This window comes from Ilyonectria robusta (assembly GCF_021365365.1).
Source record: "Ilyonectria robusta strain PMI_751 chromosome Unknown BGZ61scaffold_12, whole genome shotgun sequence".
Lineage (NCBI taxonomy): Eukaryota > Fungi > Ascomycota > Sordariomycetes > Hypocreales > Nectriaceae > Ilyonectria > Ilyonectria robusta.
The window spans coordinates 1,255,030-1,275,452 of NW_025764446.1; the positions used below are offsets into that span (position 1 = coordinate 1,255,030).

Below are 20,423 nucleotides of genomic sequence, written 5' to 3' on the forward strand. Positions count from 1 at the left end.
AACGATTGACCGTGGAAATGGAAACATCTATTGTTTCGATCGGATTTGAACGGAACGGTATGACTGAGCTTTGTGTTGAACAAGAGAGTTGCAGGCAATGTTTTCGTCGAGGGTTGCATCGTGAAACAATTGAGTCGCAGGCGGTGTCGTTGGGACTAAGAGATTGATTACACATGGCAAGCAGTGTGCAATACGCGTCATCCACAGGAAGACCCAAAGTCTATAACTGTTATCAATATTTTGGGTGTAGATTTCATCCGGTGGGGAGTTGGAAGGCTCATCGAGTATTGATCGGTCATGGAGTCGGAAGTAGGCACCTGACCACAACCAAAGCTGAGGCACTAGGAGGCAAAGATAACAGTAACGAAAAGGGAGAAACAATAAGAAAATTCCCGGGTATTCTTTATCCAGTTTGATTTTCTGAGCATTGAAATTTATGTGGAAGAAGCGTGTGTTGGCATGGCCAGATTCAAGTTTCAAGTCAAGCAAGATACGGGGAATTGTCTATCTGGCAACCTCAACACCGCTTTCTCTCCGCCATAGAGCCAGGCCCAACTCCAAGTCGTGATATCACCACGGCGAGTTGTTGGCTCAATACATAGAATTTACCGCGTCACCACCAGGTTTTCCGGTATCACCTTAACAGCTCGACGGATTGATTGGCGATATTGGGCTCGGGGCGGTGAGAACCCTGATGGCCACGGCGCACCTTGATGGCCAACCCTGATGTCCTCAGATACGCCTCGTGGCGCCTCTCCGCCCTCTGGCTTCACCGGTGGCAGGAGGTGGTGATGGCGTGCATTCCGCAGGACTGCGGTGCTGTAGATCCCAAACGTCGTTGCATCGTGTGCAATCTGCAACCCAGCATGTCGGCGCACCCCCTGGGAGAGGGGATGAGGCTGAGACCTGCCGGCGTTGGCGGTGATGCGCGAGTATAAGAAAGAGCCGGCCTGGCCTCTGTTTGCCTGCTCCCTCCTGATCGACTCGTTTCGGTGCGTCTGGCTCGCTGTCTTGGCGACGACTTGGACTTCATCCGGAACAACTCTCCTGGAACAACTCACCTCGATCGACTTACACATCACAACGAGCGGAGCCTTCAACAGTCTCTCATCTCATGTCCTCAACTCCGCCAGAACGAAAACACCGCATCAAGTCTCCGACGGCAACAATCAACTTCAGCAGAGCGCCAGTCCACTATCCCATCGAGCGAGACCGACCGAACCGAACGAGGCATGCGCCCCTTTTCTTTGCTTTCGCCTCTCTTGCTGGTTCTCTCCTGGCCATCTTCCTGGCCGAGAATCCAACTAAGCGAGAGAGCCAAAAGAATCACAAGAAAATATCCCGCAGTTCAGCTTCACCGGTCGGTTAACGCCTGGCCGATGGCCCCATACCCGTGGACGTGTTCAGCCCAAGGTCTGGCCATGCTTGGATGAAGAATTTTCTCTCTCGCTGTCCCCCACGAAAGAGGATCACCCCTGGAATTCGGCCTGTCAACTTTTCGGTCTCACCGTCCCACGCCTCTTCATTTCCCTGCATTGGAAACCGGAAGGGCTGGGCCACCAGACGGGGGTAGTGTCGCGTGTCCCTTGTTGATCGGGTGTAGACTGGGCTGGAGGCATCCAGCTGGAGCCAGTTGGTGCCTTGAGCATGAAGTATGACAAAGACTAACCGTTGTGTTGATGTTGTTGTTGTTGGTGACGTTGTTGATGTTGCTGCTGTCGTTGTGCTTGTAGGCTCACGCAGCAGGGTCTGAGAAAGGAGTAGAGAGACAAGACAGCTGCCCTCACATAGGTTCTCCCCACTCCCATTCCCGGTATTCGGCTCATGATGAAGCCATTTCTCGAATACTTCTGCTCACTTGACTAGATTGTTGTCTTGTCGAGCCATGGCCACGCACAGGTAAGCTGATGTTGGTGTTTTCCTTACCTCAAATCTCCTCCCTCATTCTCGCTCCCGAGAATGTTGTTGTCGTCGTTATTGTCCCTGCTATTGTACCCCCATCTACCTCTTCACCCATGGAGGATAGTGTCTCCTCATCTCCGTCTCTGGCCACCCCATCCTTCTTACTAGTCTCGGGTTTTCTTCATCGGCGTGGGTCACAAGCCTATCCCCATCACATATCAGCATCAGCCACGCTGCTTCCAGACTCCCACGCCCACGCCGTCTCAGCCATGGATGGTTCCCATGACTAAAGCCGACCGACGTAGTAGTCCTACGCCGTGATGGTTTGGCCCCCGTCTATCCCCATTCTCCCCGTCTCTGCCCGTTCCTCACCGGCTCGGCTGCCCACGTACAGCCAATAAGCATTGCCGGATATGCTTGATCCTCGACGCCGCGCCCCCAAGAAATACGTATGCGTGGGATGCATGCATAAACGGATCCGGTTCCAGTCGAGTGGCTCCTTGGGCGGCTGCTGGGCAATGCACTTTGTGGCCCCATCACCGTCCCCGTTCCCCGTGTTCCCCATTCCATATTATCCCTCACTCTCGAGTCCCGTTCACGTTGTTGCCTCTCGTGTTCTCTCACTCCCCGTCTCTACCTTCACCCTCTCAGCTCCGTCACGCAGGGATCAACTCTAGCCTACCACGCCTTGCCGTGCTAGATTAGTCTCTAGTCTCGTTGAAGCCATCCATCGGACACTCTCAAAGTCGTGCCCGATGATCCACCAGTGTCTGCTGGCTCCACCATCACATCGAAACGGCCATGTCCTGCTCATGCCTAGCCTCCACTCGGCCGCTGTGCCGTACCATGTACAATGTACACTTGGTCGTTCGTGCAGGTCTTTCACATGTCCTGTCAGTCCTGTCACATTCAGTCATGTTCTGTCCTATCCCCACGGGTCTCTTTCTATTCTCTTACACCGGGACCCATCCTCCCCTGTCGACCAATCCGACCCATCTCTCTCCATATTCCCCCATTTGTCCGGGTACATACAGGCTGTCCGTCATCCCGAAGTGGGAACTACTCCTGTCGTTCCAGGTGTAACAAGTACCACCCCCTCGGAGGCCCTTCCACACACACCCCCGGCTCCGGTTCACCGGTGTGGGTGACGGGGGCCACACTTCGTAGCTCGGCCTCCGGCTCGGGCGGTTCCATGTCCCAGATTATCATCACCTTTCCTGACCCCCACCCTCAAGAGCTTCCGTGTCTCATGAAGCTAGCTCCAAGAATTGCCTCGTCCCTGGAAGCTAGGGAGAGCTAACGGGTTCAGCAGCCCAGCCCAGGTGCCCTCCCGTCCATGTGTCTCCTTTGGGTTGTCGGTCCTGGTCGTCTGGAAGCCTTGACGTGGCACCCTCCACCAGTAACGATCGGCATGGCAATGTTCCCTGCCATCCCACGCAGAGACCCGTACTTTGCCGCTGGTTTCACTGTGCGCGTTGCCGGGGAGGAGATGCTGAACCGATGAGCACTGCGATGCAACACCACCTCAGCTGTAGGACATCTGGCACCCTACGAGGACGTCTTTGCTTTTGAGGCCTCTTACCTTGCTCTCTTGGGATGCATTTCCACGCCGTCACGCCTTGAACGTCCACCCCCCAAACTCTATGGCGCCATGGTCTTTCGCCGCTGTTGGAAAGCTTCCTGGGTGTTCACGCCTAATGTGAAGCGGCACTCCTGCCACACCACAACATCCCAACCAATGACGGGACTGTACAGTCCAACAAGATGACGCCGGCGTGCGGGGTGAAGCTCAGGGCTGCCGCGTGACGTTTGGAGTCCCCTTGCCCTGGTTGGCCACTTCATGAGGGAGTGTAAGACCCAATGTCGATGGGCATGCTCCATGCATCGGTGGTGGAGCACATCCACTCAGGACTACCCACGCCCAGCATACGATAATCAGGCAACGGAAATGGTTGGATGCTACAGGTTTCTCAAGAGGTCGGCGCGTGGGATGATGAGAGGCTCGTGCGGATGGAATCGAGTATAAGAAGCCGCTCTCGTCGCCCTCCAAGATTCGATTTTGTTCTGCATCCAACAATCTACTCTTCAACTCAAACATCCAACACTCAACTCACACTTTTTCGAAGATTCTTCTTCCACCCCAAACAATCAACATGGCTCCTTGGTGAGTTGCACCTACCCCCCAGCCTCGAGCCTTTTCAAGGAGCATACCCTGAGAGGAACCTGGCTGCGATCGATTCAAAAGCTTCCCGGCTAACACTCGTGTCTCTAGCGACTGCTCCAACTGCTGCGGTGCTTCTTGCGCTGGCACCTCTTGCTCTTCCTGCTCCTCTTGCTCCGTAAGTTCACACTTCTGCGTGCTCGTCAGTAGCCTGGGTTCACTAACACCTGGGGGAAATAGCACTAAATTTCTTCAACCTCTTCCGATCGACACATCTCGGCGTCTCAACTCGGGACTCTACGGATATTGAAGATGGGTTTCTGGGACACTCAACAGGAGACGTCTTCGGCCGCAAGCCGTGCTCGAGCTTGTTAGATCAGAATACAACATATCGGAGATGGAGTAGCACAGTAGCACAGAGACATGCGGGCAGGCGACTTGGCGCGGCCAGGAACCGAGGTAGCACATCGCTGGATTGTGAATTGAGCTTGCATGCCTGAATCTTCTGTTTCCCATTTCTTCGTGAATGCCTACCAAAATAAGACAGCTTGCTGTCTCGTGATTCGGGTTAGAACCGCGAGAGTGGCGCCGCATCTAGCAGCACGGGCGAGACGGCGAGATTTGGCGATTAAATCTATCCGCCGCAGCCGCAAGATCGGCCAAGCTAGCTTAAACTTTATCGCCTTCTACGGTAAGCTGACCACGGGATGATACGCGCTCAGGATGGGGGGCAAAAGGCGGGCCGCGACAGAAGAGCGGAGGAGTGGCTCCGCGGTGTCGAGCTACGTATCAGCGTCGGTCGTGACCAGGCTTAGCGTGCCACGGGGCGTTCGTCTTGTTGCTGGCGTGGGGGAATTTGTTTCCGAGGGTCCATTAGCGTCGTCGGGAAGTTGAGCGTGGGTTCGGAGAGGGGATTTGAGGCGACGGACCGAAGCCGAAGCAGGACGGAGTGTGTGTTTCGGTGTTTGGCGAAACAGGGTAATGGTTCTGTGATGGCCATGTGGAACGGCTTTGTTTGCAAGTGAAGGGCTGGTGACGTAACTTTGATCACCTCATCCCATTCACTGTTCTGTCCCTCGCCACTGAGATGGTTGCTGCCGAACGACTACGAGTAGTTGACTATCTGAGACGTCAATGGAGAAGCTCCGTGACCGCATAGGAAATCATCATTCATTTCTTGGGAGTTTCAGTCGCAGGATCACTCGCAAGGGGTCTACTTGAATGGCTCATAAATTGTTAGATGGCTGAGTTGCATGGATATGGATGTTCTTCCTAAGTTTCACGTAACGACCTCGCAGACGACCTCGTTGGGCAGGATCCGTGATGGTACAGGGTAGGCAAATGTAAAGTGGTGTGACGTAGTAAGCTGTTGTGTGTAAGTATCCTTGTTGCTGATATCTTTTATTGCCGTTTGAAGACTACAGAGAATATCGCTTCCAGTACCGTAAGCCCTGGGATGTTTTCCCGCTTAGTCGTATGTCGTAAGTGATGATATCCTCACAACGTTTTTCAGTGTTAATTTAGCCACTTCTGTAAGCGACCACATGACCTCTCGAATTGAAACGAGTGAGAATTTTGGCATGTTGCGCATTGAAACTTGCACATTGAAACCCGCCGCAAATAAACGTGCTCCTTTGTACACGTGTCGCCTACCTTTCACCCCGAACGGGCTGTGCAATGAGGCTCAGGCTCGCACTTGTTGGTGAATTGAGGCGATGTGCTGATTCCTGCGGGGATGGCGGATACACGGCATGGCTACGTTCCGTGTTGCACGCCGGCTGCGCCTTCAACTAGGCGGGGGAATTACCAAAAAAGTAGGGCATCTGACATCTCAGCCCGAATCCTTTTGGAATTTGCACCTTTTTCACGGGTTCGCCTTTGTGGAACGCGTTGGGGTTGAAGCATCGCAGTGATACCTAGTTGGCTGGGCCGGGCCTCGTTTGGCAGCGTCGCCGACGTCATAAAGCGGCCGGATATAGCTACTCCCAAGCCTCACATGACCGTGCGTGTGACCGTGCGTAAACTCTTTGTGTGAATACCTGCGCCTGGCTGAACATATCTTCTTCTTGCAAGTTGGGTGCGAACAGGAGCGACTATTTTTCGTTCACAAGCCTATTAAAGGAAAAAAAATCAAAAAATTCAATACCCCCCTTTTCCAACTGGGTTCATTTGCATCGAGGCTGTGCCCAGGTCACAAGCCTCATTCCTTTATCCAAGGCGACCGCCAAGTCAAACAGGGATGGGGAACCAATAGGCAAAAGAGTGCCACCTCGAATTAGTGGATTTGGGCACTGAAATTTGCATGCGCTGGCGGCTCGCCGTACAACAATCAATCAATCACGCTTCCAGGTTTGTTGCTCGCGACCCAACGGCAAGGTCAAGACGAAGCCTCGAGACCAAGGCCAACACAAGGCCAAGGCCAAGGATCGTCAACCTCGAACCAACCAACGGCTGACCTCATCTATGGTTCATTTCAAGGCGGCTCATGATTCATCTCGACCCCGTCTGCGGATGCCTGCTATTAGTACCATGCATGCCCCATCTCCGGGCCTCGTTCCATGCTAAAAATACACGACTGAGAAATACATATCAACGACCATCAGCCGCTCCCGTCTGAGGCTCCAAGGGCTGCTGCATATCCTTTCTTGAATCTCCCTCGCATCTCTCTCGCATCTCGCATCTCGCATCGGGCCACTCACTGTCCCCTGCTTTGCAATTCAACAAGCGCCACCACCCTGCTCCTCAACGTCCGAGCCTTCATCCACCAGCCGCCTTCATCTCGTTTGACTCGTTCTACCTTCGCTTCACGCCCGCCGCGTCGTCGATAGTCAGGATAGTCAGGTATACCGGCAAGGACGGCCTGTCGACGAACCGCTATTACTTGAGCTATTACTGGAGTCGAATCTCGAACCGCCTTCTTCCTCATCCTCCTCCTCCACCTCTACGCGCCCACGGCTCCCCGTGAATTTTCTTTTCCCGGCGACGTCCAACGAACTCACCCTGGCTTGTGGAGCGGCATCCCCTAAAAGCATCCCGGTAGGCCCCTAGCAGGCGCTCGTTGGGGCTCCATCGCTCCATTTCGCCTCCATCCTAGGCGCCAAGAGTGGATACCGGATAGGAGCAGCCGAGACGGGGCGAGACACCGCCGGTACTCCCCCGAGAATCACGGAGGTCGTACGTCCGTACGGCATTCCTTCGACCTCCCTCCGACCATCCTCCGACCTCTTCTCCGCTGATCCTTCTGCACTTCGGCCTTCCCACCGTTCCGCAATCTGTCCTCGTCCGGGTTTCATGACGCATCATGTCGGACATGCTACAACCGCCCACCCCCACCGCCCCCGAGAGGCCCGTCCTCGAGAGGCGGCGGTCGCGGAACCCGCTCAAGAATCTCATGCAGCACCTGTCCGTGGAGCCACCTGAGGATGACGATGAGAGACAGCCAAGGCGAGGGTCTTTGATCCGCCGCATCAGCTGGCGCAAGAGCCGCAGCCCTTCCGCCCACTCCGACAGATCGGGCGGCCAACCGCAAGATCCCACCCTATGCCAGGGATGTGCAGGCTGGGCTGCTGATATTGACTCGACCTTTGATGAGATGGACGCGTCCTTCCTCAAAGCATTGAATCCAGGATCTGCTGATGCTTTTGACAACAAGGAGCACTCCATGGGTCGGCTGCACGAGCTCGAGGAGAACCGTTGGTCCACCAAGTGCCCGCTCTGCAAGTTGCTCCTTTCTGTACACATTCCCAGCGAGGGCGAAGGCGACCTCTTCCTCTCCGGCTTCTCTAGCCGTGATACCAACTACTTGATCAATACAAACACCATGTTTGATCAAGAGCACCCAGCCAAGGGTAAAGCCAAGGGCTATAGCCCGGCGTTCCTGGGAGTCGTCCCCAAGAAGAGTGGCGATGGTGCACTGAGCTGGGATGTAAATGCCGACTGGTTCCGCGGCGCTGGCATGCTATACAGAACGATGCCAGAGTTCCAGACAGAACTTCTCAGTGCCGTGAGCGCGGTTAGCGGGAGGTCTGAAGGAAAGCACTCGCGAGGACCGTCTTTGTCCGACAACCAGGGCTGGGCCAAACGGGGAATCTGGGGTCGTGAAATGCACCAGGCTATCGACATGTCCGTGGGGCAGGACTGGCTGCGCTATTGCGAGTTTTACCACCAAGGCCGATGTGGACGAAAGCCAATTAATCGCGAACTCCCCGGATTCCGCCTGGTAGATTGCGCAAAGAGCCCCCCGAGGGTGGTTGATGCCTCTATCTCTGAGCGCTATGCAGCACTTAGTTACGTGTGGGGGAGGAAAACAGCGACACCAGAGACGACGTGGCCCAAGGTCATATTGGACGCCATCATCGCCACCAAGGATATGGGAGTCCGGTATTTGTGGGTGGATCGTTTGTGCATGGATCACTTACTACCGAGGGACAAGCTAAATCAGATTGCTCGAATGGACGAGATCTTTGAGGGAGCCATTTTTGCCATCATTGCGGCCTGCGGCGAGGATGCGAATCATGGTCTGCCTGGAGTTGGTTCGACGACCCGACAGGCTCAGCCGAAGTACGAGTTCGTCAACTCCGACATCACGCTGGTGTCAAGTCTCCAGGATCCGCGGTTGGCGATCAAGAATTCAGCCTGGTACACGCGAGGTTGGACCTACCAGGAAGGTTTGCTCGCGAGGAGGCGACTCATCTTTACCGATCAACAGATGTACTGGGAGTGCGAGGGCATGTGTTGCCCCGAGTCGCTAGTCCTGCCTTTGGAGATGTATCATGACATGGAGGAACAGCGGATGTGCGACTTTATGCGACCCGGTCTCTTCAACGGCGTGTCCTTTATCGACGGCAGCTGGGAGCGGTGGAAACGACTTCCCAGCAAGGCTGAGGAACCGAGCACGCTGAGCATCTTCCGTGAGTCGGATCAGCACATTAGTAACTATACGCGACGCGATCTCACCTACGACGACGACTCTCTGAATGCTTTCTTGGGAATTTCACGACGCCTGGAGACTACTATGGGCCGAGGCAAGGTCATGAACCTGTTGGGAATCCCTGTCTGGACACCACCGATGGATGAGCGTACCGGCCCGGCCAGAACGCGGGATCTCTTCGCCCTGTCGACGTGTTTCTGGCACCACAAGGACGGCGTGATCGCGCGGCGACGCACACACATGCCGAGTTGGACGTGGGTAGGCTGGAAGGGCGCCGTTGACATGTTCTCGTCGATTGTCATTGCCGACCCTGACGGCAAGGCCAAGGAACGGAAGCAGAACAACCAACACTATGTGACCGCGACACAATTCACACGAAACGACTCCAACTCCCTTCGGTGGACGTACTCCCCCAACATCACCCTCACTAACCAGGACGGCAGCGTCGCTTACGACTTTGGCGCCACTGACCTCGCTTCAGGCAGGCCACCGAGACCGCCTGCTCTCAATATCCAGCCATATGGGATTCATGTGCCCAACCCATTTGTGCTGGACCGAGTCAAGGCCAAGACACACGCCGGGGGCTGGATCTTCAACCGAGTGAGCGTCGATGTACGATTGAGCCGCGGCGTGGGTGGCATTCGCGAGTACATCGAACAGCACGCAAAGGGCCAGCAGATGACACTGCTCTGGTTCGTTGAAGAAGCGCTGATCATGCTGCTGGTTGTCGAGCGGACGGAACGTGAGGGCCGGGTTGTGTGGGAGCGCGTGGGCCGCATGCGTATGAGCTTCCCCGAAGACGCCAAGGAGGTGGTCAGGCGATATGGGAAGCTGGAGAAAATGGTCGAGGACCTGCCGCTGCGACGGCTGGGTGCGGACATTGTCATCGAGTAAGGACTTGGAGCGAGAAGCACCAGGCGAGAAGCTTGGAATGGGAGGATTTTTCGGCGGCAAGCATCATACACATATATATAAACTTGTCTAAAGACATGTTTGGGATTTGGGAAAACGTAGCATTATTGTAATTGATGGGATAGTTTGGGAACATCGAGCGAGGTATAGCGAGCCTTGTTGGGAGGGCGAATGAAAAGAGCATCTCACATCCTTTGATCGACACTGTCCCGGTATGTTGAATGACGAGAGCTGAAAGAGAGTCGGATTTAGCAAAGGTCGAGGCTCAAAGGGCACCTACCTGGTGCAGACTGAGAACCAGGGGGAGGGACGTCACCTGAAGGCGTCTGGCATCTCTGGCGTATTGACCAAGTGGTGATCTGATACATCCTGGGTTGCTGGAAGTGCGCAGTTTAGAGGCAGGATTGGGGTTGAGGTTCAGAGTGGAGATTTCTTATTAGTAGTACAGTAATCTACAAGACTTAGGCCGCATCACATTTGGCTGTCGCATTTCTTATTTCTCCCCATGCATTAGACATTATCAGCCTCTTCTCGCTGCGCAGAAGATTCATCAAGCCGGCGGTGTGCTCGCCTTTGACGCGTCCCTCGTCCCTCCAGAACGCAATCCAGTGTTTGCAACCCGAGGCAGTCAAAAAGTGCGCAACGCAGACGCTCTCAAGCTCGTTCACATCGGCCACATTTCTCTCTCTCTTCATGCATCAGACATTCTCGGTCGCTTCGTGCTCGGCGCAGAAGACCCATCAGGGGGAGGCCTTGTCTTGGGTCCCCCAGCGTCTCGCGTCTCTTCCTCACTGAAGATATCCAAAGCGCGCTTGACGTTGGTAAAGCGTTCACCCATTCCCCATTCGACAATGCTTCGGACGCAGTTGCGAAGCGCGATGAACTCTTCAGGGCGTTCCAGTACGAACTCCTTGATCTTTTGCGCTAGAATCAAGCCGTCGCCATTCTTCCAGGATACAAAGAGCTTTGCAATCATCCCGTTCATGGCGATGCCGAAGGCGGTGCTGTCGATGTGCGGTACATCCTGACGCTGGAATTGTTCGATCATAGAGTTCAGGCGCTCAGCGCTGTTGACACAAGTGGCGATGACCCCGAGGCATTGGTTAGTCGCTACCTAAAGACACCCGCCAACGGGGCCGTCACCCTTGAATTCGACGGCCAAGAAAGGAAAGACCGAGCCTGCGGAATTTGCTACCAATATATCTTCTGGTTTCTTCCTCTCACAAAGCTGTTCCAGCTGCGGCAAAGAGAAGTCGTCGGGCACGCGGTAGCCGTAGAGAGTATCAGGGATGGGGGTACTGACTTTCATCTTGGAGGAAAACGAAGGGACAAGGCGTCTGTCCATGGGCTGTCTTTCGACCCATCGTTTTTCATCCTCCATGAAGAGATCAGAGGCGATTTTATTCTGGAAGAACTTTTCAAGGTGGGGTTCACTTGACATGTCGCCAAACGCTTCCAAGGTCTGTAGAGCGTGATCGGTCATGGGTGGGCGAGGAGACATGCGAGCCGTTTGAATAAGATTGCAGAGCTCGGAAATGGGCTCTGGTAGTTTGTCCCGAGGGGGGCGAACTTCGATCTTGTTCACAGCCAAGTGCACTCTGTAATGAGGGTTTTCAACCAGTCTGGTGTAGGGCGTGCTGGTGCCAGTCTGTGATGGCGTAGGGGGGTTCGTAGGGGGGTTTGTTGGGGGCCGGTAGGAGGAGGGAGTACTGGGGCGGGCCAGGCTGCTGCCACGTCTAGAACCCATTGTGGGTGGTGCCGTCTTGCTGAGTGGAGGGCTGCTTAGTGGTGGCTGGATATTACGGCAAGACTCTGGGCGTCTTTGCCGATGAGACTCGGGGCAAGGCAATACTGCGTCAAGCCAGCTCGCGACGTGAGCGCGGACGTCAGGTTGGAGATGTTCGTTGAATGAGAGATCCGGGACGACAGAAGTGACCAGGGCCTCTAGTAGTGAGGCGGTCGAGGACCTGGCGTGGCGAGGGACAGGCTGAAGGATCTCCTGGAACACAAAGTTAGCCATTGCCAAGATGAATGACGGTTTGGACATACAGGAGCATCCGGTTTCTGGCAATCAAGGTCATAACACGCCCGCTTAGTCGGTGACGGCGGCGATGAGACAGCCGAGATACAGCTGATGGGACGCTTGCCCGACTGAGTGAGCAAGAGAGAAGAAGTCCAGTCCTTTGCTTCCATGCTGGGCAGAGAGAGAAAGAGAGAGAAAGAGAGGGAGAGGGAGAGAGAAGAGTTGGCGAAAGGGGAAACGGAGGAGCCGGTGGGAGGTTGGGGCAGAAGTAGTCCGTAGTCTGGGCAACCGTCGCGACTGAGGCCACGCAATGATTCACGGATGATGAATTGTTGAGGGCGTTGTGAGCGTGAAGCTTGCGGGTGACTCAGTTTGTTGTTTGTTTGCTTGTTGACGAGGTCACGAGGAAGAAAGGTGAGCGCGACGCAACGGAAGGCGCTCCGCTAGGCAGCAAAGCAGTGAATCACTGAACAGCCTTGTGGATGACACAGGGCTGTGAATCAGAGCGTCTTGGAGCAGAGCATCTGGAGCATGCGACGGTTGCCATGTCGACTCTTCTCCGCCATCTGGTGTTGAGATGGAATCCTGATGCCTTAGTCGGCCTTTATCAGCCTAAGGCAACTCTTACCCTGACTTTGTTTAGTTTCAGTGTTTATACCTTTACCTTGAGGTATGAGTTCCCCCTAACAGGCTAATCCTCACGCATAAGTTCCTCCAACCGAGGTATAAGTCCCTCCAACATTGAGGTATAAGTCCCAACATTGAGGTATAAGTCCCAACCCTAAATATCAGCAGCCCTTGAATCTAATTCTGTCCTCAAAACCGGATTCCGAAAACCCGGTCCCAAAAATCCGGAGCTCGGCTCGTACCGTGAAGGTTGGCGAAGTCTAATAGAGGCAACATCCGGTATCCACTCGGACCTTACAGACCCTGGCTGGTCACAGATGATTCGACAATTGGAGCGGTTACCCCGGACTGCGTATTTCAAACCCCCGGCCACTATTGGTGCTTGACACTCTGGATGATGGAGACGGGTCTTTGATGGATGCCGAGTGCGGTGGCCCGCTATCGGCCGAGCCATCCGGGACTCGGAACATCTCATCTCAGGTGCCATCGGCCTTATTTTAAGTGCGACGTGACGGCGATCTAAGCGCTGCAGAGGCGCGCCGGATGAACTGGAAGGCGCTGCAAGGTGTGGCACGGGGCTGTAGGGCTCTCCGGTTTAGTGGGTTTAGTGGATTTAGTGGGTTCAAGGTGCCAATAGAGTCCCGTAGACGTCATTTCAAGGCGACCCACACCCGCTCCTGCCCCGCCACCCGCCCACATCGACGCGGGTCGCTACTCGCTGACGTTGGTGCAGTTGGTGCAGATGATGAGATTATCGCTTTACTGGGACTTTTCTGCATCCGATGCTTCCGCAACTTCCGCGCGAGGCTACTGGCTCTCTTTTCTCCGGGACAGAGATTATTCGCTTTGTTGTTTCCACTCCGACTTCGCTCGCATCTTTCGTCCGTATCTGCATCTGTATCTGCATCTCCGTCTTCCATCCTCTGCATCTTTGCGACTGCGACTGCGACTGCAACCTGCCATCATGACGGCCGATCACGACGCCCTTTCCCCTACCACCTCCGCCCCGGCTGCCCGAGTCAAGTCGTCGGCTTCCACCCTCACCGAATATGGCTACCCGCGCTGCCACTTTGGCCATTTGACCCAGCCCGAGGAAGAAGCTTTCACGCGTTTTAAGACTGTGCTCGAGGAGCGAGGCCTGCTAAAGCGAGGCCCTCCCGCGTCTCACGACGACCCGTTGCTGCTGTACGTCGAAGCTGTCTCGGGATTGATAAGCGAAGCGGTCATGCTGACAGAGGAATAGCCGATACCTCCGCGCCCGTAGATGGAACGTCGAGGATGCCTTCCAGCAGTTCAAGGACACCGAGGAATGGCGAGTTGCCAACGACATTGAGGTCCTCTACAACACCATTGAGCTTGATGCCTATGAATCGAGCCGTCGGCTGGTATGTCGCTTTCCCACCTTTGACGCTTATCAAACCCCCGGACTCCCGTCGCTAACAACTTCAGTACCCCCAATGGACCGGCCGTCGCGACCGCCGCGGAATCCCCCTCTACGTTTTCGAGATCCGCACCCTCGACGCCAAGTCGGTTGCCGAATATGACAAGGTCGGCGCCACCAGCACCTTCTCCAAGGCCAAGTCAGACGGCAAGACGCCCTCCGGCCTGCTCCGCCTCTTTGCCCTCTACGAGAATCTCACCCGCTTCAACATGCCATTCTGCACGCAGCTCACGGACCGCGAGTTCCCCGAGGTCCCAATCACCATGAGCACGAACATTGTCGACGTCTCTGGTGTCGGCCTGAAGCAGTTCTGGAACCTCAAGGCTCACATGCAGGTCGCTTCCCAGCTAGCCACCGCCCATTACCCGGAGACGCTCGACCGCATCTTCGTTATCGGCGCCCCATTCTTTTTCAGCACCGTCTGGGGTTGGATCAAGCGCTGGTTTGACCCCATCACCGTCTCCAAGATTTTCATTCTCGGCAACCACGAGGTCAAGTCGACGCTCGAGACCTTCATCGAGCCCCGCAACATCCCCAAGAAGTACGGTGGCAAGCTGGACTACAAATTTGGTCAGCTGAGTATCCCAGACGAGACCTGGGAAGGCGTTGTAGTGTGGGAGAATGGATACAAGGGCTTCCCCAGCGGACCTTTGCTGTGGGAGGAGGTTGACGACGGCAAGCGACTGGCCTGCGTCGCCCGGGGCGCCAAGAATGGCAAGCTCCGAAACGAGAGGATCTGCACCATCCCAAAGACCTTTACGGCCCCGGTCCTAGAGACGAAGGAGGTCAAGCCACAGACCAACGGCGTCTCCGCCGCGACGGAGACTGAGGTGGCCGAGGGTACCCAAACCGCTGATGCAGATACCCGTGATGACGGAGTGCAGACCGACGATACCCTGCTGAGTGACAGCGTCCAGGAAAAGCTCAAGATCAACGGCGAGGACAAGGGCAAGGCGATCGACACGACCCCCGCACCAGCCCAGACGGTTGTTGTATGAAAGACATGAACAATTTCTTTAGAGTGAAGGATATAAATTTGCAATTTTTGGATACCCGGACGGGGTTACTTTTTTAGGAGGACACACGGGTGGGACGGACTTGGATATCAAGCACACGTGGATTGGTTGACGCGAACCGAACCGGGAGCGGCCGATGCAACACAGCTCGGGTACATCGTTGGATCACCATTTTGGAACATTCTATCATAGAACATCTATATGTATATCGCTATGGGGTGGGTTACGACCAATCCCACACCCGGAGGTATATATACGGCCCTCGCCGCATAATTTTCGTTCCATATTCTTGCGTTTATCCTTGGATCGCTCGTTGTATCTATCGTCCATCTCTTGAATCGTTGCATCTTGCATCTCTTGCATCTCGCATCTCAAAACTCTACCTACTCTTATGAACCCTCGTGTCCCTCGTTTCAATCTACCTTCATGCGGCCATCCCCGTCGAAGTTTGTGCCTGGATGTGTCCTCTTCTCGTCCGCCACTTGAGCACACCCTTCTCGATCTCGTTCCATGATGTACCATCCCGGATGAGGTACATGGTGACACCCAGGCTCTCGGTTTCAAAGTTCCGGGGTTCGTCATCGAAGAACAACATGTCCTCGTAGCGAATCCCCGTGCGCTTCTGTATGATCTCAAAGTGTTTCAGCTTGCTCCCCGGGTACGCCTCGATACCACCCTCGAACAAATCCGTCGCGCGCTTCGGCTTCTCGGGCTTGCTGGGCGCGGTCGCATCGTCGGCGGGAGGGGGCGGTGGGATGTGGATAATCTTGAGTAGGTCGCGCGCAATGTTGGGAGTGGGCGTTCGCGAGGCGACGGCCATGCGCACGCCGGCGCGGGGCAGCGTGTACATGATGTTGGGGACGTCATCGTAGAAGGCAAACTCCTCGCCGTACTTGTCGATGCCGGCGGAGTGGGTGCTGTTGGGCTTCAGGGGCATGGCGACGTGGGTGTCGACCCAGAAGGGCCAGAGGGTGTAGTCGAGGTCGAAGACGACGAGCTTCGGGAGGGGGAGGGCCGGGTCGGCGAGCGAGGCGGGGAGGAGCGTGAGGGCGGCATTGGTGGTCGACGTGGACGAGGTCGTGATGGACGAGAGGGAGGAGAGCGTGGAGGAGCTCGGGGGGAACGAGTTCTTGGAGAGCTTCTTCGGCATTGTTGCTGGCGGATGTGACTAGACGATTTGAGAAAATCCGAGTAAAGCGTGGCTGGAAGATGCGCAGAGACCAGAGTAGCGGCAGTTGGCGATGATGTCGGAGCGAAGTTATGGTGTTGAGGCTGCCTGCTGCGATAACGCTCTCTATCACTGCGTTCGCCGATTTAGGGCTTGGTTGGGATGGTCAGTGCTGCCCCGCAGTCCTCTCAGTGGGGGAGGGCCTAATTTGCTCTCTGAGATGGGACCCTCCCCCGTGATGTGACGTAGATGCATGCTTGGTCGTGCACGTGGCATTGCTTGTGTTTAATCGTATGCCTTTTTATCTGGAGGCAGGGGAATTCGGAGTCTTTAGTTCGGCTTGAGTGAGTATGAAGTTGCTGCCTCTGGTAAGTGACCATCGGGGCGCTGGAGGAGTGTGTCCACGACCTGTATGGGCTCGGCCTAGTCTGCCCGGATCAACTTCTGCCTCGTCCCCTGGTCTTCATGCGGCGCATGGAACTACCTTAGCTTGCTTTTACCCCGGAGAATCCAGAATAGGTAAACTTTCCTAGAACGGAAACTTGTGATATTGATACCGGTTGAAGGGAAATCTGGGGAGAGGCTGAGGTCCCGCTAGCGATTCTTTTTGATCTATCCGGCTTCTCCGTGCTGGGTGGCGTGCTCCAAGCTCCACGGGCGCTGGTACACCCGCCACAATGCAACATACCAAGTTGCCATGAGAGAGTTGTCGCTACAAAGAAATATTCAGCAGATGCCCTCCCTGTGAACCAACTGCCCATCAAGTAAGATTGCAATGGTATTTATGGACGTCGCGTAGTTCCCTACCTCCCCACGTACACCTGTAAGTTCTCACCTTTTTCTCCGGATACCCCGAAGCCTGTACAACGAGAACGCCGACAGATCCCCCAGAGACGAACGAACCAATCGTCTCCAGCTGGCCCGGCTCCAGAACATCGGGAAAAGCCATGTGATGGCGTTTTTCCCTCTACCTGCAATTCATTGGATCCCCGGTGACGGCGGCCCTGCCCCATCCTCATTTCTCTCTAGTCAGACCCTGGAAGACCCTGCTGTCCCTGCTCCAGGGAAGAAATGCCACTGCTACCCCGCAGTTTTGGTGTCGTTTCCCTGTCTGGAGCAACTCTCCCCGCCGCTGCAGAAGGTTGCCCCGTTGGCGTTTGCGGGGACTGCGCAACTTCAGTGCGCGACGGCCTGTGCTGAGTCACGCTCCCTCGCCGTTAGCGCTTGTTTCTGGCAAATAGCGGCCCCCTGATTCGCCCAGAGGCGAAGTTGTTCCGCCGCCTTCGGGGGAAGTTTCCCTCTTCAGGCATTCCCCATTGCTCCTTCCCCATCCCCATCGACTCCCCCATCTTCCGCACGCACGCACATCCCGTCCCGCGTGAACAACCTTGTGCCTCAGGCCGCTGCGCTTCTCGCTCACCAGTCTCCCCCTAAGACTTGATCTTTTGCGGTCGTGAAACTAGAGCAAAAAAGAGCAAAACGATGAAGAACCACGTTGCCTGCTGACCTGGTACCTCACGACAACTCGCTCTCGGCCGCCTGGCAATTCGCGTGACTCAATTGTCCTGTCGCGCTACAAGTCGACTCATTTCCCCTTGAAGAGAAAGAGGCAACACCACGCAGAGTCGCACAAATCATCATGGCCAAGAGAACCTGGTCCGAGTCCAACGGAGGAGGCGGAGGTGGAGGTGGAGGTGGAGGTCCAGCGACAACTTCTGTCCCGGATGTATCTTCAAATGGCATAACGGCCGTTGAACCCACGCCCAACGGCGCAGCTGTATGTTTTGTCTTGTCCTTCTGAGTAGACAATCTTTTTTGTGTCACATCGACACTCATGCCGCAGGCATAACACTAACACATCTGTAGCAACCTACACCTAACAGGAGTCGCCAGGCCCCTAATCGGCAAAGCATCAGCGGCGTGTTGCCCAATGACCTACCGCTGCCTCAGATCTCACGCAAGATCAAGGCCTGTGCCGCATGTCGCAAACACAAGGTGAGATGAAATGCGCCAGACTCTACAGACGGAACCTCTGCTAACCCTTAGGTGCAGATTAAATGTTTGATGGATGAGACTGGCCCGCCATGTCGAAGGTGTTCTGAGCGCAACCTGGGATGTGTCTTGAGCAAGAGCTTACAAACCATCATTGATGAAAAGTCGCAGTAAGCGCTACATGATGGCTCTTGTATGAGCTACTGACACTATGAACACACCATTGACTTTGCTCTTAGATTTTCTGAATCTGTGGTACAGGACTTGGAGCAGATGCACAGCGCCCTCAAGCAAATCATGAACAAGGTCGGCCTCCCAGAACTTCCACCCTTGCAAAGCTCCGGCGGCCGAGAGTCTGAAGGCACACCTCCCAAGGACGACAATCCCGCGGGTGGCAGCGGTCTCCAGCCACCATCACAACACGACCACGAAGCTCTTGGACCCTCTTGTGACAACTCCCCCAAAGCCACGCCCGAGGACGAAGGGCTCCCCTATGTCCCGATCCACTCCCTCTACACCCTTACCAAACTTAGCGCCCTACGATCTCCCGAAAACCCAGAATCCCAACGAGGCCGTGCCATTGACGACTTCATCGCCCGCGGTTCGCTGACCTTGGCTGATGCGGAAAGCTTGTTCGCCCTCTACCGAGATCGCCTCGACCGTTACATGTATGGCATCGGATGCCGATACATGACCCTCGACGAATTACGGCGCAAGAGTCCTATCCTATCTGCGGCGACCCTCACGGTAGCCGCTCTTCATGATCCCAAGGCAGATGGTGTCTATGGAGTTTGCAGCGCCGAGTTCCGCCGCTTGATGGAAAAGTCCATGTTTGATAGACGGATTGATCGTGATTATCTCCGCGCTATGTGTGTGGCATCATACTGGCTCAGCGACCTTTCCTGGATGCTATCAGGGTATGCAATCCGGCGTGCGGCTGAATGCAACCTCCACAACAGTTATAGCCAAGCCATCAAGGGGCAAAATCAAGACGCCGCCGACTGCGCCCGTCTGTGGTATATCCTCTATATCTGCGATCAGCATCTGGCAACTCTATATGGTCGCCCTTCAATCGTGCAAGAAGACCCGTCGATCCAGGGATGGGAAAAGTTTCTTGAGTCTCCAGTTGCGACTGAAGAGGACAAGCGTTTAACTGGCCAGGTGGCGTTGGTCAGTATCCTACGAAATATCCGGGATCTTTTCGGAACGGACAAGGGAGAGTCGATTCCTCGCGTGTATCTCAACCACATTTTACAATTCCGCCGGCAGCTTGATCAATGGTACGATCGGTGGCTGAAGGAACTACCAGGTGAGTTAGCGTCTGGCAAGAAGAGATCCTTATGGGCAAAACCACTAACAGGACATAGAACAATGGCCACAAATCGGCTCTTTCCCCCGCAAAGGAACAATTCTACACTACAACTTTGCACAAATTCACCTCTACTCACACATCTTCCGCGGTCTGTCCGGAGACGACCCTATCCCGCACTATTTCCTCGACTGCGCGAGCAAGGCGGTCGCCGCGGCGACGGCCATCATCGACCTCATCATCACGGATCCCGATGTCGCCGTTGGAATCGTAGGCATGCCTTCATACATGCTCTCTATGACGGCTTTTGCCTGCATGTTTCTTATTAAAGTTGCCATCAAGTATGGTGGTGACTTGATCGAGAGGCAGCATGTACACGAGTTGACGACCAACCTTGTGCGACAGTTTCGATCTCTGTCTACTGGCAAGTGGCACCTAGCAAATCTCATGGCTAGTGGACTTGAGAGGATGACGGCGACGTTGAGCGCGACCGTGCAGGGACAAGTCCCTCTTCCGACTAATGGGACACTAATTGGCCCCGGCATGACTGAAAACGTCGATGTCGCGGGTCAACTTCTCCCAGCCGATCGGCAATTCACCGACATGGATGGCGACCTCTTCTTCGACTATGATATGAGCTTTGGGCTCTCACCCGTATTCCGGTTTGATCCAGGCATGTTTGCCATTGACGGATCAGGACAACCCATTCCTAGCTACCCAGAAGCTGATTATGGAATGCGTCAATGACGAAAGTATTTGATCGATCGCGCGTTCGTTTAGGTGCGGCAGAGTTCGTCGAGGTGGCTATTTTTGTATGTCTGGACGAAACAGGGTCCTGTAAGATAGGCAATTTGCGTGGGACGGATTTTGATGTTGGGTTGGTTTGGGTGTGACATGAGTTTTTTGGATATCAAGTTCACAGGCGCGCAAAATGGAACTCTT

General features: G+C 55.0%; 7 protein-coding genes across 7 annotated transcripts; 4 read left to right on the forward strand and 3 right to left on the reverse strand.

The window, feature by feature from the left end:
* Window positions 1–574: 574 nt before the first annotated feature.
* On the reverse strand, window positions 575–1,222 carry BGZ61DRAFT_50398 (uncharacterized protein). Its single transcript, XM_046251782.1, has one exon. The coding sequence runs from the start codon at window positions 1,077–1,079 to the stop codon at window positions 606–608; it is 474 nt and encodes a 157-aa protein (XP_046103442.1). The 5' UTR covers window positions 1,080–1,222; the 3' UTR covers window positions 575–605.
* Window positions 1,223–3,666: 2,444 nt separating this feature from the next.
* On the forward strand, window positions 3,667–4,464 carry BGZ61DRAFT_50466 (uncharacterized protein). Its single transcript, XM_046251809.1, has 2 exons — window positions 3,667–4,241; window positions 4,304–4,464. The coding sequence occupies exons 1-2, from the start codon at window positions 3,859–3,861 to the stop codon at window positions 4,371–4,373; spliced, it is 453 nt and encodes a 150-aa protein (XP_046103443.1). The 5' UTR covers window positions 3,667–3,858; the 3' UTR covers window positions 4,374–4,464.
* Window positions 4,465–7,364: 2,900 nt separating this feature from the next.
* On the forward strand, window positions 7,365–9,887 carry BGZ61DRAFT_354548 (heterokaryon incompatibility protein-domain-containing protein; the record flags this gene model as incomplete). The annotated part of the gene is made up of 1 exon (XM_046240622.1): window positions 7,365–9,887. The coding sequence occupies one exon, from the start codon at window positions 7,365–7,367 to the stop codon at window positions 9,885–9,887; it is 2,523 nt and encodes an 840-aa protein (XP_046103444.1).
* Window positions 9,888–10,596: 709 nt separating this feature from the next.
* BGZ61DRAFT_533722 (uncharacterized protein) lies at window positions 10,597–12,098 on the reverse strand (the record flags this gene model as incomplete). The annotated part of the gene is made up of 3 exons (XM_046254045.1): window positions 10,597–10,972; window positions 11,030–11,904; window positions 11,955–12,098. 3 exons carry the CDS (start codon window positions 12,096–12,098, stop codon window positions 10,597–10,599), a joined length of 1,395 nt encoding a protein of 464 aa, XP_046103445.1.
* A 1,421-nt stretch (window positions 12,099–13,519) lies between these two features.
* On the forward strand, window positions 13,520–14,994 carry BGZ61DRAFT_354532 (CRAL-TRIO domain-containing protein; the record flags this gene model as incomplete). The annotated part of the gene is made up of 3 exons (XM_046240619.1): window positions 13,520–13,740; window positions 13,799–13,940; window positions 14,005–14,994. 3 exons carry the CDS (start codon window positions 13,520–13,522, stop codon window positions 14,992–14,994), a joined length of 1,353 nt encoding a protein of 450 aa, XP_046103446.1.
* Window positions 14,995–15,436: 442 nt separating this feature from the next.
* Window positions 15,437–16,162, reverse strand: BGZ61DRAFT_354834 (acid phosphatase-domain-containing protein; the record flags this gene model as incomplete). Its single annotated transcript, XM_046240662.1, has 1 exon — window positions 15,437–16,162. One exon carries the CDS (start codon window positions 16,160–16,162, stop codon window positions 15,437–15,439), a length of 726 nt encoding a protein of 241 aa, XP_046103447.1.
* A 1,555-nt stretch (window positions 16,163–17,717) lies between these two features.
* On the forward strand, window positions 17,718–20,320 carry BGZ61DRAFT_50517 (uncharacterized protein). Its single transcript, XM_046251826.1, has 5 exons — window positions 17,718–17,957; window positions 18,047–18,175; window positions 18,233–18,342; window positions 18,412–19,481; window positions 19,540–20,320. Exons 1-5 carry the CDS (start codon window positions 17,820–17,822, stop codon window positions 20,226–20,228), a joined length of 2,136 nt encoding a protein of 711 aa, XP_046103448.1. The 5' UTR covers window positions 17,718–17,819; the 3' UTR covers window positions 20,229–20,320.
* The last annotated feature ends 103 nt before the right edge of the window (window positions 20,321–20,423 follow it).

Bases quoted from the DNA above. Each gene is read 5' to 3' on its own strand.
- BGZ61DRAFT_50398 (XM_046251782.1), bottom strand. From the start codon at position 1,079: ATGTGTAAGTCGATCGAGGTGAGTTGTTCCAGGAGAGTTGTTCCGGAT.
- BGZ61DRAFT_50466 (XM_046251809.1), top strand. From the start codon at position 3,859: ATGCTACAGGTTTCTCAAGAGGTCGGCGCGTGGGATGATGAGAGGCTC. The intron at 4,242-4,303 runs GTAAGTTCACAC...TGGGGGAAATAG, and splicing joins CTTCCTGCTCCTCTTGCTCC to CACTAAATTTCTTCAACCTC.
- BGZ61DRAFT_50517 (XM_046251826.1), top strand. From the start codon at position 17,820: ATGGCCAAGAGAACCTGGTCCGAGTCCAACGGAGGAGGCGGAGGTGGA. The intron at 18,343-18,411 runs GTAAGCGCTACA...CTTTGCTCTTAG, and splicing joins ATCATTGATGAAAAGTCGCA to ATTTTCTGAATCTGTGGTAC. The intron at 19,482-19,539 runs GTGAGTTAGCGT...AACAGGACATAG, and splicing joins GTGGCTGAAGGAACTACCAG to AACAATGGCCACAAATCGGC.